The following is a 14,932-nucleotide window of genomic DNA, read 5'->3' on the forward strand; positions in this document are numbered from 1 at the left end:
TGGTAAGAGTCATGTAAGAACATGCTATACGTTTATCAAACAGTCTGTCACTCCTAATCGCTAAATCCGATGAAATTTTATACGTCTAGTCCAGTGGTTCTTAACCTTGTTGGAGGTACCGAACCCCACCAGTTTCATATGCGCATTCACCGAACCCTTCTTTAGTGAAAGATAAAATGTTTTTGTTTTTTTTTCAAATTCAAGACAGTTTTTGGTAACACTTTAGTATGGGGAACATATTCTAAGTAACAAAGACTTAATTTAGAGTTATTTGGTTAGGGTTAGAGGGTTAGGGCCAGGGTTTGAGGGTTATGGTTATAATAAGGCCATGCCGAATAAGGCATTAATAAGTACTTAATAATGACTAGTTAAGAGCCAATATGTTACTAATTTGCATGTTAATAAGCAACTAATTAATGGTGAATATGTTCCCCATACTAAAGTGTTACCATGTTTTTTTTACTGGTGCACAAAATGAACCGTGCATGAACATCACCTTGTTCAAACAACAAAACCAACACAGTGCATAAACTCACAACAAATTACACACCTGCAAATCAGTGTGACTTCTGCTGTTGCCGTATCCGTAATATGCCGATAGGGAGAAGTTTTCATTTACACGATGAGTCGGGTGTGTCTTGACCTCCGCCGAACCCCTGAGCCCGACTCACCGAACCCCTAGGGTTCGATTGAACCCAGGTTAAGAACCACTGGTCTAGTCTCTTTCGTGAATGAGCTAAATAATATTATTTGATATTTTACGGTAATGTGTTAATAATTTCACACATAAGTCGCTCCTGAGTATAAGTCGCAACCCCGGCCAAACTGAAAAAAACTGCGACTTATAGTCCGAAAAATACGGTAATACACTTACTTTGTTGTGGCTGATAAAAGCCTATTTTGCACCTTTTTGTGCTATGTTGGTAGTAGGCTTTTTCCTCATTACTTTTTCTTCAGAAAATATCCATTTTATTGTTATAATTACATAGGCAAAATCACAACTTTCACTTTCTCCTGCAATTGTAATTTATAAAACAGCGTTTCTTAACCATGAGGCCGTGGCCCATTGTTCAGATTTGTGTATAGAGAGAGTATGGCCAACTCGGATTCAGGCGATCTCCTTAATGATTGGTCAAAAGGCACTCAAATGACGACAGGGCGCCATGACTGCTACCAACTTTGAACGAATGCTATGTGTTTGCGGCGCTTCCTTGTTAGTTTTTCGACGTGTAAAAATGCCCCTCCACCCGCGAGAATTGTGGAAAGCTTTTTAAATTGCTTTTCCCAAAACCGAAAAAAGACAAGAAGGAAGTGAAGGTTAGCCGTCAACACTGGAAAGCCACAAACTACAGTGTCTTGTGCGAGGTAAACGCACGACACCATGTCTGCGTTTTGTTCAGGAGAGTACAAACAGAATCTAATACAAATAATAACAGAATATATTAATAAATTCAAGATATGGTTTGACAAATACAGCCTATCTTTGAATTTCTGTAAAACTAAAATAATGCAATTCGGTAGCAGCAGAAGAGAAAGTCAAATACAAATAGAAGGAGTAGACAATGAAAGAGTAAAATAAACCACATTTTGGGTGTAATAATAGATTACAAAATGAACTGCATACCTCATAGAAAACTAAACAACTAAGTAGCAATAAATATGTCCAAAAAAATTTATCAAAATATGTTCTGGACCAAAATTCACTTCATACTCTATTGTTCGCCAGTGTTACCACATCTGCGTTATTGCGCAGAAATATGGGGGTACAAGTACAAAAGTGCACTTAATCACTTAGCGTGTTACAAAAAAGAAAGATCAGTTAGCATAATACATAATGAGTGATACATACAATGATTACAAATACATTGGAGGTAACCACCACAATTTACATACTTCTTTGGTCTTACTGTGTATTTTTTTTTTTACGTTTATTGTGCTTTCGGTTGCGTGTTAGAGGTCAATAAACACTGCAGGAATGAAGCAGCGGAGTACGTCAAATACGGACGCAAAATTATACTTTCATGAAATAAAAGCATGTTTTATTGTAAGTTTATGAGCTGGAGTATGTTAACAATTAAATATAGATGTTTATTTCCTCAGAGAAAATGTCAAAACGACAGCAATTGCATGCATCCAGGCACAACCGCACACGTCTTTGGTAACAAAGATGGCGCCTGTTTAGTTGGCCATACTCTTTATACACAACTCTGCCATTTTTGGGCCGCGAGCTTCCCGTGCAGGTCCGTCAAAAAATATGTTTCTCAGCTTTGGTTTGTATGGGCTGCGCCGGTACTCAGTTGTAATACACTTTTCCACCACTTGTGGCAGTAATGACAATATCAGACAAAGAAGAAGTTTGGAGCTAAAGCCAGATACATTTCTTAAATGCAAAAATGATGACTAATGTAGTGAAGGTGTATTTTCACCTGGACAGTTTAGTTAAGAAATATACTAATTATTTTAGTGTATTTATTTTAGCTTATTATTGTTATCAATTGTTTGTCAGTTATTTATGAGTCCCTTCTTATGCAGTAATATAGGATAGGATATACTTTTATGTGATTAGTATTTATTTTTCTTATCACCCTGACCTAAGCCTAAGTAGGTTTATTTGTTATGGTCATCATCATGGTAAATCATTTGGATTTTGCCCTCACAGCCCCCTTGTCCAGGGAATTATTCCCTGAGTTTGCTAACATGAACAAAAAAAGAGATTTTGTCAAAATAAAAATATTGCCCTAATCCCTCTAGAATGGATCATACGCTGATGAATCGAACAATTTATGGATCCGATCGTCCTCTCACAATACGTGTCACACCAACAATTGCTGTTGCATTATCACCTCTCTACACTCATATTAATCTACTTGTACATTTCCTGTTAATAAATGTTCACTTTCTGCTGAAACGCGGTTCTACACAAGTTTAGTCAGCACTTAGATATGATATGATAATGACACTTAAAATACTAAGAAATACAGTAATTAATTAAATACAGTTAATTTGCCGTCATGGAGGTGTTTATAATTAGTTAATGGGAGTGGCATCACACTGTGTATGGAAACATGATTTGCAGCTAGTTCCTTATCAGTAAACGGGGCATTTGTGATCAGCATTAATAGGCAATATACGTTTTCAGGGTTTACCGGTGGCTGATAGGTCGGCACATCCCTACTAAAAAATGATTACATCTAATCTCTAAACAACTAACACCTAAGTGTCAACTCTAAATTCGACATTTAACATCAATATAAAATAACAGCTATTGATGCTGGCCTTGTCATTGTGTATACGTGTGAGTGATATCATTACCTGATGTGGATGAGTGAGTCACTGGAGTAACATCACACCAGCAGACATCTTACCGAGGCGAGTGCTTCCCAGGCTGTAACCCAAGTGGGGAGTGTGGCGCTCTTGTCACCGAGGTGATGAATCAGTAGATGCGGCGCTCGCGGCTGCCATCAGATTGTCTCACACGGCTTGTGAGGGAGATGGCTTGAGGCTGATGTCGTGCAATAGCCTACGGGGGCACATATTCAGACAACAATCAAGTCTATTTAGATGTTTATGTTTTTAAAAACTAGAGACATTCAGAGTCTTAAAGTTTAAAAAGATTAGCAACTTATAAAACCAAACCCTTGTTATATTAAAGAACAGAATGGGGTCTGGCTCTAGAACAAATATACACACACAAAAACTCCATCTACTATCATAAAGAGGTTTCCTTCCTGATCTTCTGTAGTCTGCCTACCTGTTTGACATAGTACAAGTAGGACCACGTCCAGTATCAAGTTTTTACACGTCAAGTCTTGAACTTTTAACACTCAAATCCAGATTAGGTTTTTTGACCCTGACCTGTCTAAGTTTAGAATCTAGTCCTCAAAGCTCAAAATATGTCAACAGCATGTCTTGAGCCAAAATCTTGAGTCCAAATTAGAAAGTGCAGTTTACATGGGGCTACAAATGACATTTTCTTAAACTCAAACATATAAGCACTCCAGCAACGGCTAGCATGTTACCAACAATAGCGACTTAAGAAGATAGATTTAACAAATGTCTACATTGTAAAAATGTACAGATAAAATGATTGGCGTTCACAGCGTGTTTATTAGTCGAGTGAAGCTGACATGGTTGGACGAGGAAGAGGTCAGGTTTTTAATGATTGCTGCTCGTTTGGCACACAAGCACCATTTAGGCTGCTGCCGATCCGTTAAGTATCGAGTCGCGTTGCGGGTGTTACGTTTCGCCCTCGGGGGAATCCCAGAAAGCCCCAGAGGGGGTTGTGAGCAAAAACAGTCTTTATTCTTAAGTATGCAAAATCATCAAAAAGAGAAAGAACCAGGAAAATACTCCACACTGTATATGCAAGCGAGGTGAAACCAAACACAATGCCACTGGAAGGCGGTAGCCAGTGGCACGAAAAAATACAAAGCAAAGAAAGAAAAAAACAACTAAAGGAGGTCTTCGGGGGAAGAATGATAGTACCAAAATACAAACTAAACTACAAAAAATAACTAAGCAAGCGAGTACTTAGCGGGCATTCTTAAGATACTGACTGTGGAAAAACTCCAAACAGTGTCCATGCTCCAAGCAATGCAAAACAATGATCCCACACCAGCATACAAGTGAGCTGTCTTAAATAGTGCCCAGTTGATGATCAGCAACAGCTGAAACACATAATCACTAATCACCCCCAGGTGAAACAGACAGCACTAAGCAGCGGGGTTGAAGCTTTTGCAGGAAACGCAAACAAAACAGGACAAGTAAAAAAAATAAGAGCACCAGACAGGAAGTGAACAGAAACAAAGGGAAAAAAAAACAAAAGCTAATCAAAGATACTGTAATAGTTAATAACAGCAGGTCTTCAAAACTCCAAGTCAAACTAGCTTGCATGCCAAATCTTGTGCTAGTAACACTTAAGTCTTTGTCTTGAATCTCAATGTCCAAATCAATTCTTCACCCTTTGCAGCAGAATGCCTTTGAAGGGTCATGTTCAAACTGAAGCATTTTTCAGGTCTTTCAAAGTTGACTTCAAGTCGAGTAGCAGGCCTTCGAATCATAAGACCGGATACAGTCTTGAGTCTCGGAACCTTGAGTTCATATTTAGTATCAGGTTTCTTCAGTCCTTGTCGATCCACAAGTCTCTTTGGCTCAAGTTTAAATCGAGTCAAATTGAAGCTCAAATCAAGAACAAGCCTGGAGCCCCTGAATTGCAAGTCCATGTTTAGTATTAAGTAAAGATTGAGTCCAGATGTAGCCTCAAGGGTCCCAATTCCAGGTTAACTGATAAATCTTGGAAGACTGAGTGACAATTTAAAGTATCAAGTCTTAGTCCAAGTCAGGTCTTAAAGTCTTTATGGCTCGAGTCAAAGGTAAGTCTTAAGCTCCTGAATCTCAGGTCTAAATTAAAGTAACAAGTCCTCGAAGCTTATTTCCAAGTCGATTATCAGGTCCTCAAAGCTGTATCAAAAAGAAGTGTGAAGCCTCTGAATCTTGAGTCTAAGTTGAGTATCAAGTTATTAGTCTTGGTTGAGTAATGGGTCCCTGAGGATCAAGTTTAAACTGAGTCAGAAGTGATTCGTCTTTGAAGACTGAGACACAAAATAGTATCAAGTCTTTGTCCAAGTCAGGTCTTAAGTCTGTGGCTCAAGTCAAAGTTAAGTGTTGAGCCCCTAATTCTCAGGTCCAAGTTAAAGTATCAAGAAGTCAAGTCAATTATCAAGTCCTCAAAGCTATATCCACACGTCCTGAGCCACTGAATCTTGAGTCCAAGTTTAGTATTAGGTCTTTACTCCTGGTTGACCAACGGGTCTCTGAGGATCAAGTTCAGATCGAGTCAGATGTCTTTGACGCTCGAGTCCAATTTGCAGTGTGTGGTGTTTGTCTATGAAAAAGTATTTCAATGTTTCCACATTAGTGATGTGTCACTCAGTGTACATCAAGACCCGATCCTTATTAAGATTCCAGTCTGAAGCCCTAGTGTGTATATAGACACATGTTTCCATCACCCTACATACCGTGTGTGTGATGCACAGCTGAGGTGGAAAGTGTTGGTCCGAAGACACTTTGGGGGATTTCCAGGGCCAATTACTTTCTGCAGAGGAACTTCCAGTTCTCAAAGCACTCAGAGTCAGATGTCTGCGCACGCCGATTGTGGAGTGACAACACGCATCCGAAATAGCAACAGTGTGTCCATAAAGGCAGCGGCGGCCTGATTCCAACCCTGACACACACAAGGACACCACGAGAGAGAGCGAGAGGCCAGCTGGAGCATTGCCATCCTTCCGAACCTTAAGTGAGCCTGAACGTCCATCAGAGGAGACGACTAAAATGCCGGTGTGTACCATGATCGAAAAGTGTAACGGCGTGGTTGCGGGAGCAGAATTGTCCTGCAGTGTCCAGGAGGAGAACAAGGCTCAGAGGGAGAGCTACTGTGCCGACTGGAGGAGCGTCAGCCTCAAGACTCAACCTGAAGAAAGGTGAGCAATCTGGACTCTTTTTATGGATGATTTATATACTAAGAGTTGTTTGGGATTTCAGGAAGACAATGAACATGAGGGATTCCTCCCGTAAGGAGACACTATACCGCCAGTGGAAGGCCTCCCCTCTCACCCAGTCTTGCCCCTCTGGTGTCCTGCGGGTGGGCACCGTGGAGCGAGGGGTGAGGGAGCACCAGCTGCTTCCAAAGAGAAAGACCCTCCCCTTGCCCATCTTCACCCCGGTTGAGCTGGGAATCCGGCTCGGCCGTGGCCACCCTCATGCCCCCGAGGACCTACGGCCTTTCGCCACCACGGACGGCGCGTGTCTCAGCAAGAGGAGCGTGGACGAGATCACCCGAGACCTACCGCCCGTCAAGCCCAGCCTCATGGAGTTTGTCAAGGTGCCCAACGCTCTAGGGCGCTCTATGTCGCAGGAGGCCCAGAGAGGGTGAAACCTGCTCAAAAAAAAAAAATGACGATGGTCGGATGCGGGAAAGGGATGACAAGGAGCAAAGAGAATGTGCATGCACTTGTGACATCCTAAACCTTCTCTTGTGTAGATTTATAGCACTGTCTTGGCCAGCACTGCATCACGGTGTCAACATGTGGTAGTCCGCCGAATGGTTGTGTGTACGTGTGTGTTGTCAGCTGTTGTCATCGCGCAGCTGATCCACACTGCATGGAAGTCAATGAAAGTGAGCCTGTGGACTACATTATTGTGGTCGGTGCGATGTATAAGTGAGGGGGTATTGTGACTGTGTATTATGGATGGGAAGATAAAAGGCTACCGGACAGAGCCAGGCTTCCATGCAAGTGTACATTCAGTAGTTATGCAAGTGTGTGTGTGTCTGTACACTCAAACACTCAAGAGAACACTGAATATTTAGTACACTTAATTGGCACTTTACTGAGTGCCTGCTCCTGTTTCTGATAAGAGAGATTTGTTAAGTGTAACTGGAATTGTTTTTCCTAGAGTTGTATTTTATTTTTAATAATTAAAATCTGAGCTGCTATTAAATATTCTTGTGTTGTGTACTTTATTTCATATTTATTTATCAAAAAAAGACAAAGAAAAAATAAAGGTGGGATATTCCAAAGAAGGTAAATAAAGGACAGGAAAAATAATAATAAAAAAGAAAACCGATAAAGGGCATAAACCATGTCAATTTAAAAGGGAACTGCACTTTTTTGGAATTTTTTTAGTCATTCACAATTCTTATGTGAGACGAGAACATGTATGTTTTTCTTTTTTTTTATGCATTCTAACTCGTAAATAAACGCTAGCAAAAGTCAGCTTAACAATGGAGGTAATTGCATTCGCTCTATTCCGCCTATAAAGGGCTCTAAAAAAACATCCAAAATCCTCCATCAATGTTTTATGTACACACTGTAAGTATACATGCATATGTAATGTAGGCACATTCATAATATGTAATATTTACGCATTTTGGTCATTTTAAGCATACAGCGGCATATTGATTTCCCAGACGCATCACAACGTTCACTATTTCCTTCAACAACCACACTACTAATCATGGCAGTCTTCATGCAAGACAAAAAAAGACTACTTTGGTACAAATTGTGATCCAGAACTTTATATTTTTAAACCTGAATATACAAAAGATGAACTAGAAGTTTTATAAACTGTGTGGTAAACAGATTAAGCTTTAGTGAAACACTATAGCATCATGTAGCACTATCGCTAAGGGCTAAACAAGATAAATAAAGTCTGAACAAAATAAAACAATCACTTACTGTACAATGTCTGCTCTCACTGGGATGACGACTAATGGGACAGTCATATCTTCCCTTTTAGATGAAGAATTAATCATCATCCTAATAAAGGCTTTAAAAAAATGGGACGGTCATATCTTCCCTTTTAGATGAAGAATTAATCATCATCCTAATAAAGAGTTAAAAAAAAACTGAAGGTGCCGCAAATGAGTGTTTTTTTCGTGTCGTTCTTGCCATCTATGGGTCTAAGTCGAATGTCAAAGTTGACTAATTTCTCAATTTATGTCCACAACCTTCCACTATCCAGGTGAGAGGCATTATTTATAATCTCAAATTAACTTTCACCAGCTCGGAGGCGATGCAGCAGGCCGTCTCAATATGTTGATACAGCAGCATAAACTGGTTTGTTCTCTGTAATCAATGTGCCGCTAAAAATAGTCTGCGTTAACGCTTATGATAACATTATCGCTAGTACTTGATTAACATTCAGGTCACGAGATATAAATGGAGTGTTGTTGGCGGTTTTTGGATGTTCTTTTAGAGGTTTTTATGGGCGGCATATTGTACTCCGAATAGCTGCATTGTTAGCCACATCATACTTGCCACATATATCGACTTATCCATCCATCCATCCATCTTCTTCCGCTTATCCGAGGTCGGGTCGCGGGGGCAGCAGCCTAAGCAGGGAAGCCCAGACTTCCCTCTCCCCAGCCACTTCGTCCAGCTCTTCCTGTGGGACCCCGAGGCGTTCCCAGGCCAGCCGGGAGACATAGTCTTCCCAACGTGTCCTGGGTCTTCCCCGCGGCCTCCTACCGGTCGGACGTGCCCTAAACACCTCCCTAGGGAGGCGTTCGGGTGGCATCCTGACCAGATGCCCGAACCACCTCATCTGGCTCCTCTCGATGTGGAGGAGCAGCGGCTTTACTTTGAGCTCCTCCCGGATGGCAGAGCTTCTCACCCTATCTCTAAGGGAGAGTCCCGCCACCCGGCGGAGGAAACTCATTTCGGCCGCTTGTACCCGTGATCTTGTCCTTTCGGTCATAACCCATAGCTCATGACCATAGGTGAGGATGGGAACGTAGATCGACCGGTAAATTGAGAGCTTTGCCTTCCGGCTCAGCTCCTTCTTCACCACAACGGATCGATACAGCGTCCGCATTACTGAAGACGCCGCACCAATCCGCCTGTCGATCTCACGATCCACTCTTCCCTCACTCGTGAACAAGACTCCGAGGTACTTGAACTCCTCCACTTGAGGCAAGATCTCCTCCCCAACCCGGAGATGGCACTCCACCCTTTTCCGGGCGAGAACCATGGACTCGGACTTGGAGGTGCTGATTCTCATCCCAGTCGCTTCACACTCAGCTGCGAACCGATCCAGTGAGAGCTGAAGATCCTGGCCAGATGAAGCTATCAGGACCACATCATCTGCAAAAAGCAGAGACCTAATCCTGCAGCCACCAAACCAGATCCCCTCAACGCCTTGACTGCGCCTAGAAATTCTGTCCATAAAAGTTATGAACAGAATCGGTGACAAAGGGCAGCCTTGGCGGAGTCCAACCCTCACTGGAAACGTGTCCGACTTACTTCCGGCAATGCGGACCAAGCTCTGGCACTGATCATACAGGGAGCGGACTGCCACAATCAGACAGTCCGATACCCCGTACTCTCCGAGCACTCCCCACAGGACTTCCCGAGGGACACGGTCGAATGCCTTCTCCAAGTCCACAAAACACATGTAGACTGGTTGGGCAAACTCCCATGCACCCTCAAGGACCCTGCCGAGAGTATAGAGCTGGTCCACAGTTCCACGACCAGGACGAAAACCACACTGTTCCTCCTGAATCCGAGGTTCGACTATCCGGCGTAGCCTCCTCTCCAGTACACCTGAATAGACCTTACCGGGAAGGCTGAGGAGTGTGATCCCACGATAGTTAGAACACACCCTCCGGTTCCCCTTCTTAAAGAGAGGAACCACCACCCCGGTCTGCCAATCCAGTGGTACCGCCCCCGATGTCCACGCGATGCTGCAGAGTCTTGTCAACCAAGACAGCCCCACAGCATCCAGAGCCTTAAGGAACTCCGGGCGGATCTCATCTACCCCCGGGGCCTTGCCACCGAGGAGCTTTTTAACTACCTCAGCAACCTCAGCCCCAGAAATAGGAGAGCCCACCACAGACTCCCCAGGCACTGCTTCCTCATAGGAAGACGTGTTGGTGGGATTGAGGAGGTCTTCGAAGTATTCCCTCCACCGATCCACAACATCCGCAGTCGAGGTCAGCAGAACACCATCCTCGCCATACACGGTGTTGATAGTGCACTGCTTCCCCTTCCTGAGGCGGCGGATGGTGGTCCAGAATTGCTTCGAAGCCGTCCGGAAGTCGTTTTCCATGGCCTCACCGAACTCCTCCCATGTCCGAGTTTTTGCCTCTGCGACCGCTGAAGCCGCATACCGCTTGGCCTGTCGGTACTTGTCCGCTGCCTCAGGAGTCCTATGAGCCAAAAGAACCCGATAGGACTCCTTCTTCAGCTTGACGGCATCCCTCACCGCCGGTGTCCACCAACGGGTTCTAGGATTACCGCCACGACAGGCACAAACTACCTTGCGGCCACAGCTCCAATCAGCCGCCTCGACAATAGAGGTACAGAACATGGTCCATTCGGACTCAATGTCCAGCACCTCCCTCGTGACATGTTCAAAGTTCTTCCGGAGGTGGGAATTGAAACTCTCTCTGACAGGAGACTCTGCCAGACGTTCCCAGCAAACCCTCACAATGCGTTTGGGCCTGCCTGAATACTTTTTTTTCTTCTTTTTTTTTTATGTATATCGACTTAGAATACATAAAAAAAGATTTAAAAAAATGTTCTTGTCTTGCATAGGCAATGTGAATGATAGACAAAATTCTAAAATAAAATAAAACAATTAAGTTTCCCTTTAAGAGTGGAGGGAGAGAAGCTTGCAAGATAGCATTAAAGCGAAGCAAGCCTAATTCAAAGTGATGAAGAGAATTAACTCAGACTATTAACTCCATCCACACAAAGCTAAAGAACAAAATCTATTAAAAGACAGCTTGATATATTGCTTACACACCTGGGACACTTCTGGACTGAAGGACTTCGTAAATCCTTTTGGAGAAAAGATGTTTGGAGGCTGGATGATGGAAGCTTCTGGAAAGAGAAAGCTAAGTGTCTTAAACTGACATTTTCTCTCCTACTCTCACTACTTGTTGGGTTTGTGAATTATGACTTGTTATCAAATTATCGTGGCACCATTGCATAAGTTGTAAAATGTGTAATAATCTTAAAAAGTGCTAATTAATTCATCACCTCTTGTGGACACTCTCGGCTAACTATGGAACCTTCTGGAAAATAGATAAGTACCTGTAGACTCTTTAGGACTCTCCTCCGTTTACTTGAAACGGGGGTAGTACTACCTTCTATTTGCATTTACATGTTTACATTCTCATATTTGTGCCCAGTGTCATACTAATATATTATTCTTATAAGCGATAACGTTACGTTTTAATTAAGCTAACTGTATGGAAAGTAAGCTAACAGCCAGGGTCGTCGAAGTCGAGGTTTATGTGGGGATGTTGTACAAAAAGCCCCAGGTCTTTGAACATTTAATTCAAATATGTAAGTTATAAAAAGGACGTCAGAAATGTTAATATTAAATAAATATAGCCTTTAAAATTCAATTATAAGGTTGATTAAATCGAATTAAGAATGTCTAAGACTACTAACACTCCCCTATCAAAAATATGAAATGGTTCGTCCCACCCGGATAGTGGGAACACATGAATCGACGCAGAAGTTACAATGTAATCAAAGCTCACCTTTAAGCTTTTTCACACAAACCACCAGTGACGTGCGGTGAACTAAATCCCAGGTGAGGCATAGATACTTTTGGATTTTTTCCCCCTTCTTTTTTTTAAAACTTAAATTCATATGTGCAGCTCTAGTCATTGTTGATTTAGGTTGCACATTAGAATTACAGGAACAAGAAGGGAGTTATTCACTTTCATAAAAACGTTATCATAATTATATTATGATATGATAAATGGGTCCAAAAAGTATTTGATACAGTTATTAAATACTTTTTGGTCCCATTTGCTTTTCACAAAATAAATCAAGTATTGTGAGTGTATCTTCCCTTTCTGTATTTGTATCTGAAGCAGCAATAGCTATCCTCTATGAAAACCTCATTTGTATGATTACATTCATTTTGTCTTAAAGTCCAGTTTAGAAAAGTATTTTAATCTTGGATACAGTACAGTGTTTCCCACAGGACAGGCATCTATTTGTGGTGGTGTGGTCGGGGGGTGGCGGCGGCAGCGGCGATGACCAAGAAGAACGCGGAGTTAGAATATAATTACAACATTTTATGTACATATTTATATACAGATTTGAACAATTAGTGATTCACTGAAATATATTTATTAATTGTGGTTCTTACAAAAAATATATCTTATAAAATATAAAAGCTAAAATGTCTCTTAAAGCTCTGCCCCTTTAATTAGTGAATACTAAATAATTTAACTTTAGCCTACTACTACAACCATATTATTTACCAGCAACATGAAGTGAAACAGAGGCAGAGGTGTCCTGCCACAGTCAGTCAACCTCCTCCTCCTCCTCCTGCTGCTGCTGAACAGGTCGCACCTGTGGTCCGGACTGTAGGCCTACCTTCTCTCCAAGTCGAGCCTTTTTCGGCTGTTGAAAATATTTTTCTATACTCATCTGTGTGAAGGAGTGAACATCCAACATTAGAATTTATTACTAACGAGCAGAACCGCTCTATGTACAGTGCCGTCTAACCTTAAGCGGCAGCAGCTCAACACATGCAGGGTTAAGGTTTTTTTCTACTTGCCCGACTTCTCAAATCTACTTGCCCCAATATTTTTACTTGTCCTGCCTAGGTTTTTTTCTGGCTGGTAGTGCTCATGGCTTATATCTTACTAAAATCCTTCCCGTTGACTATTTACAACACTACACAGTATTTATTATTATTATTATTATTATTATTATTATTATTATCTATAATTACATTTAAATGGCATTGCATACATGTAAAATTAAGTGCTATTTCACATTATTTGACCAGTAGCAGTTACACTCATCTGAACAGGTCAGCCACCTGTTTAAAGCCCGATCACAGTTGAAATCTTGAAATGAAGGGACTTTAATGGCCAAAACATTAACCTGGACAACATTTTAACAGCTGGTTGGCTCAGATTTTATTCTTTTCATTGCATTCACATGCTGCAGTGGACAGTGGACAATTTAGCTTCAGTCCATGTGTGTTTATTGACAACAGGGTTATAACCTGGACACGTTAGCTCGTCGGTATGAAAACAGGTGACTGTTACTACGTGCGTCTGCCCCGGACCCCGAGTCAAACAGCGGCAGTGTTAATGAAGCAGCGTCAGGCTGCTCATCGTCAGTGAAACGCTTGGCGAAATCGCGGATTAACGTTAAATATATGACGAGCCGCGAGCGATGCAGCTATAACCTATCTACCTATAACCTATATTACCCTCGTATTTTGATCCGGTCGGTCCGTTCTTCTTTTACTTCGTCGTCTTCTTCGTCTTCTTCTTCTTCTTCTGGCCCACCAGGTGAATTAAGTGCTATTGGCGGAGTTACAATGCATAGTAGGCTACCGCCACCTACTGCACCGGAGTTGTAACTACAAGCAACATTCACAGACAGAATCCCATTACTTTTATGAGCGGTCGAGCGAGTCAAAAGCCGAAAAATCCATTTGTGGCGGACGTAATTCTTTCGTGGCGGGCCGCCACAAATAAATGAATGTGTGGGAAACACTGCTGTATATAATCCTCCATATTGGCAGACACATTCATTTAATTCAATGTCATTCCAAGCAATAAAATAATATTTTTGCATCTGACAAAAAACACCCACAAACGCTGGCTTACTCTAATAAAAATGCCATATTTGTTATAAATACAGTTTGAAAAAAAAAAAAAGCTGATTTCCGCTGGAGAGACATGTGTCTGCTAGCTTGAGCGCCCCCACTTCTCCCAGTGTGGCGAGTCAGAGTACTGCAGAGGCATTGAACTGCAAGTTGACAATATATCACCCCCTACTTTGAGGCAGAAGTACTTGCTGCCTCATGGCCTGCCTTTTCCAAGCACTCGCCCCCTGGCATGCACACGCTCAATACACTTTGTATGTAGCCGTGGAGGCACCACCTGTGTCTGCCTCTCCTGTTATTTTCATCAGGAAACACGGAATTTCCACGATTTTGATAATGAAAATTTTCAAAATATACAGGAACCACACCAAAATCCCATAGAAAGCATAGACCAAAAGAGAAATATTCAAACTTATTTTAGTTTATTGCTTCGTTTTTGAACATCTCATGGTTAAGCCACCTGGTGGCACGGTGAGGCACTGCCTCACTTGCCTCCCCTGACAGCACGTCACTGCACAGCACCATCATTTTGGAACAAGGAGAGGAGATTGAGGAAAGGTAAAATTATAATAAATCTATTTGTAGCAGCATAGAAGAAAACTATACAAGTTTAACTTTTCCATAACTGTGGTGCGTTCAAAGACCATTGATTAAAGTTAGAAAAACACAGGCGACACTAGGTTTTAGAGACAGGGGGAGGCTTTATCCCCAACAGAGGCACTATTGTATGTTATCCATTTCCTTTCGGGGTCGCAATACTAACAATGTATTTTTATGATTT

The 14,932-nt window shown here is 42.0% G+C and overlaps 1 protein-coding gene and 1 long non-coding RNA gene across 3 annotated transcripts; one reads left to right on the forward strand and one right to left on the reverse strand.

The window, feature by feature from the left end:
- Positions 1–3,318: 3,318 nt before the first annotated feature.
- Positions 3,319–11,744, reverse strand: LOC133620404 (uncharacterized). Of its 2 annotated transcripts, none has more exons than XR_009817516.2 (3): positions 11,595–11,744; positions 11,305–11,381; positions 3,319–3,520 (listed from the first exon to the last, which is right to left on the reverse strand). It is a non-coding gene; the product is annotated as an uncharacterized lncRNA (long non-coding RNA). The 2 variants fall into 2 exon arrangements; XR_009817515.1 differs by having other exon boundaries at positions 11,541–11,722.
- tcap (titin-cap (telethonin)) lies at positions 6,117–7,497 on the forward strand. The gene is made up of 2 exons (XM_061982224.2): positions 6,117–6,479; positions 6,541–7,497. Exons 1-2 carry the CDS (start codon positions 6,331–6,333, stop codon positions 6,929–6,931), a joined length of 540 nt encoding a protein of 179 aa, XP_061838208.1. The 5' UTR covers positions 6,117–6,330; the 3' UTR covers positions 6,932–7,497.
- Positions 11,745–14,932: the final 3,188 nt, after the last annotated feature.

This window comes from Nerophis lumbriciformis, linkage group LG24, assembly GCF_033978685.3.
Source record: "Nerophis lumbriciformis linkage group LG24, RoL_Nlum_v2.1, whole genome shotgun sequence".
Lineage (NCBI taxonomy): Eukaryota > Metazoa > Chordata > Actinopteri > Syngnathiformes > Syngnathidae > Nerophis > Nerophis lumbriciformis.

What these genes read in the sequence shown, in the direction of transcription:
- tcap (XM_061982224.2), top strand. Translation starts at nt 6,331, where the DNA reads ATGCCGGTGTGTACCATGATCGAAAAGTGTAACGGCGTGGTTGCGGGA. An exon ending in AAGACTCAACCTGAAGAAAG is followed by an intron (nt 6,480 to 6,540) that starts GTGAGCAATCTG and finishes TTGGGATTTCAG; the next exon opens with GAAGACAATGAACATGAGGG.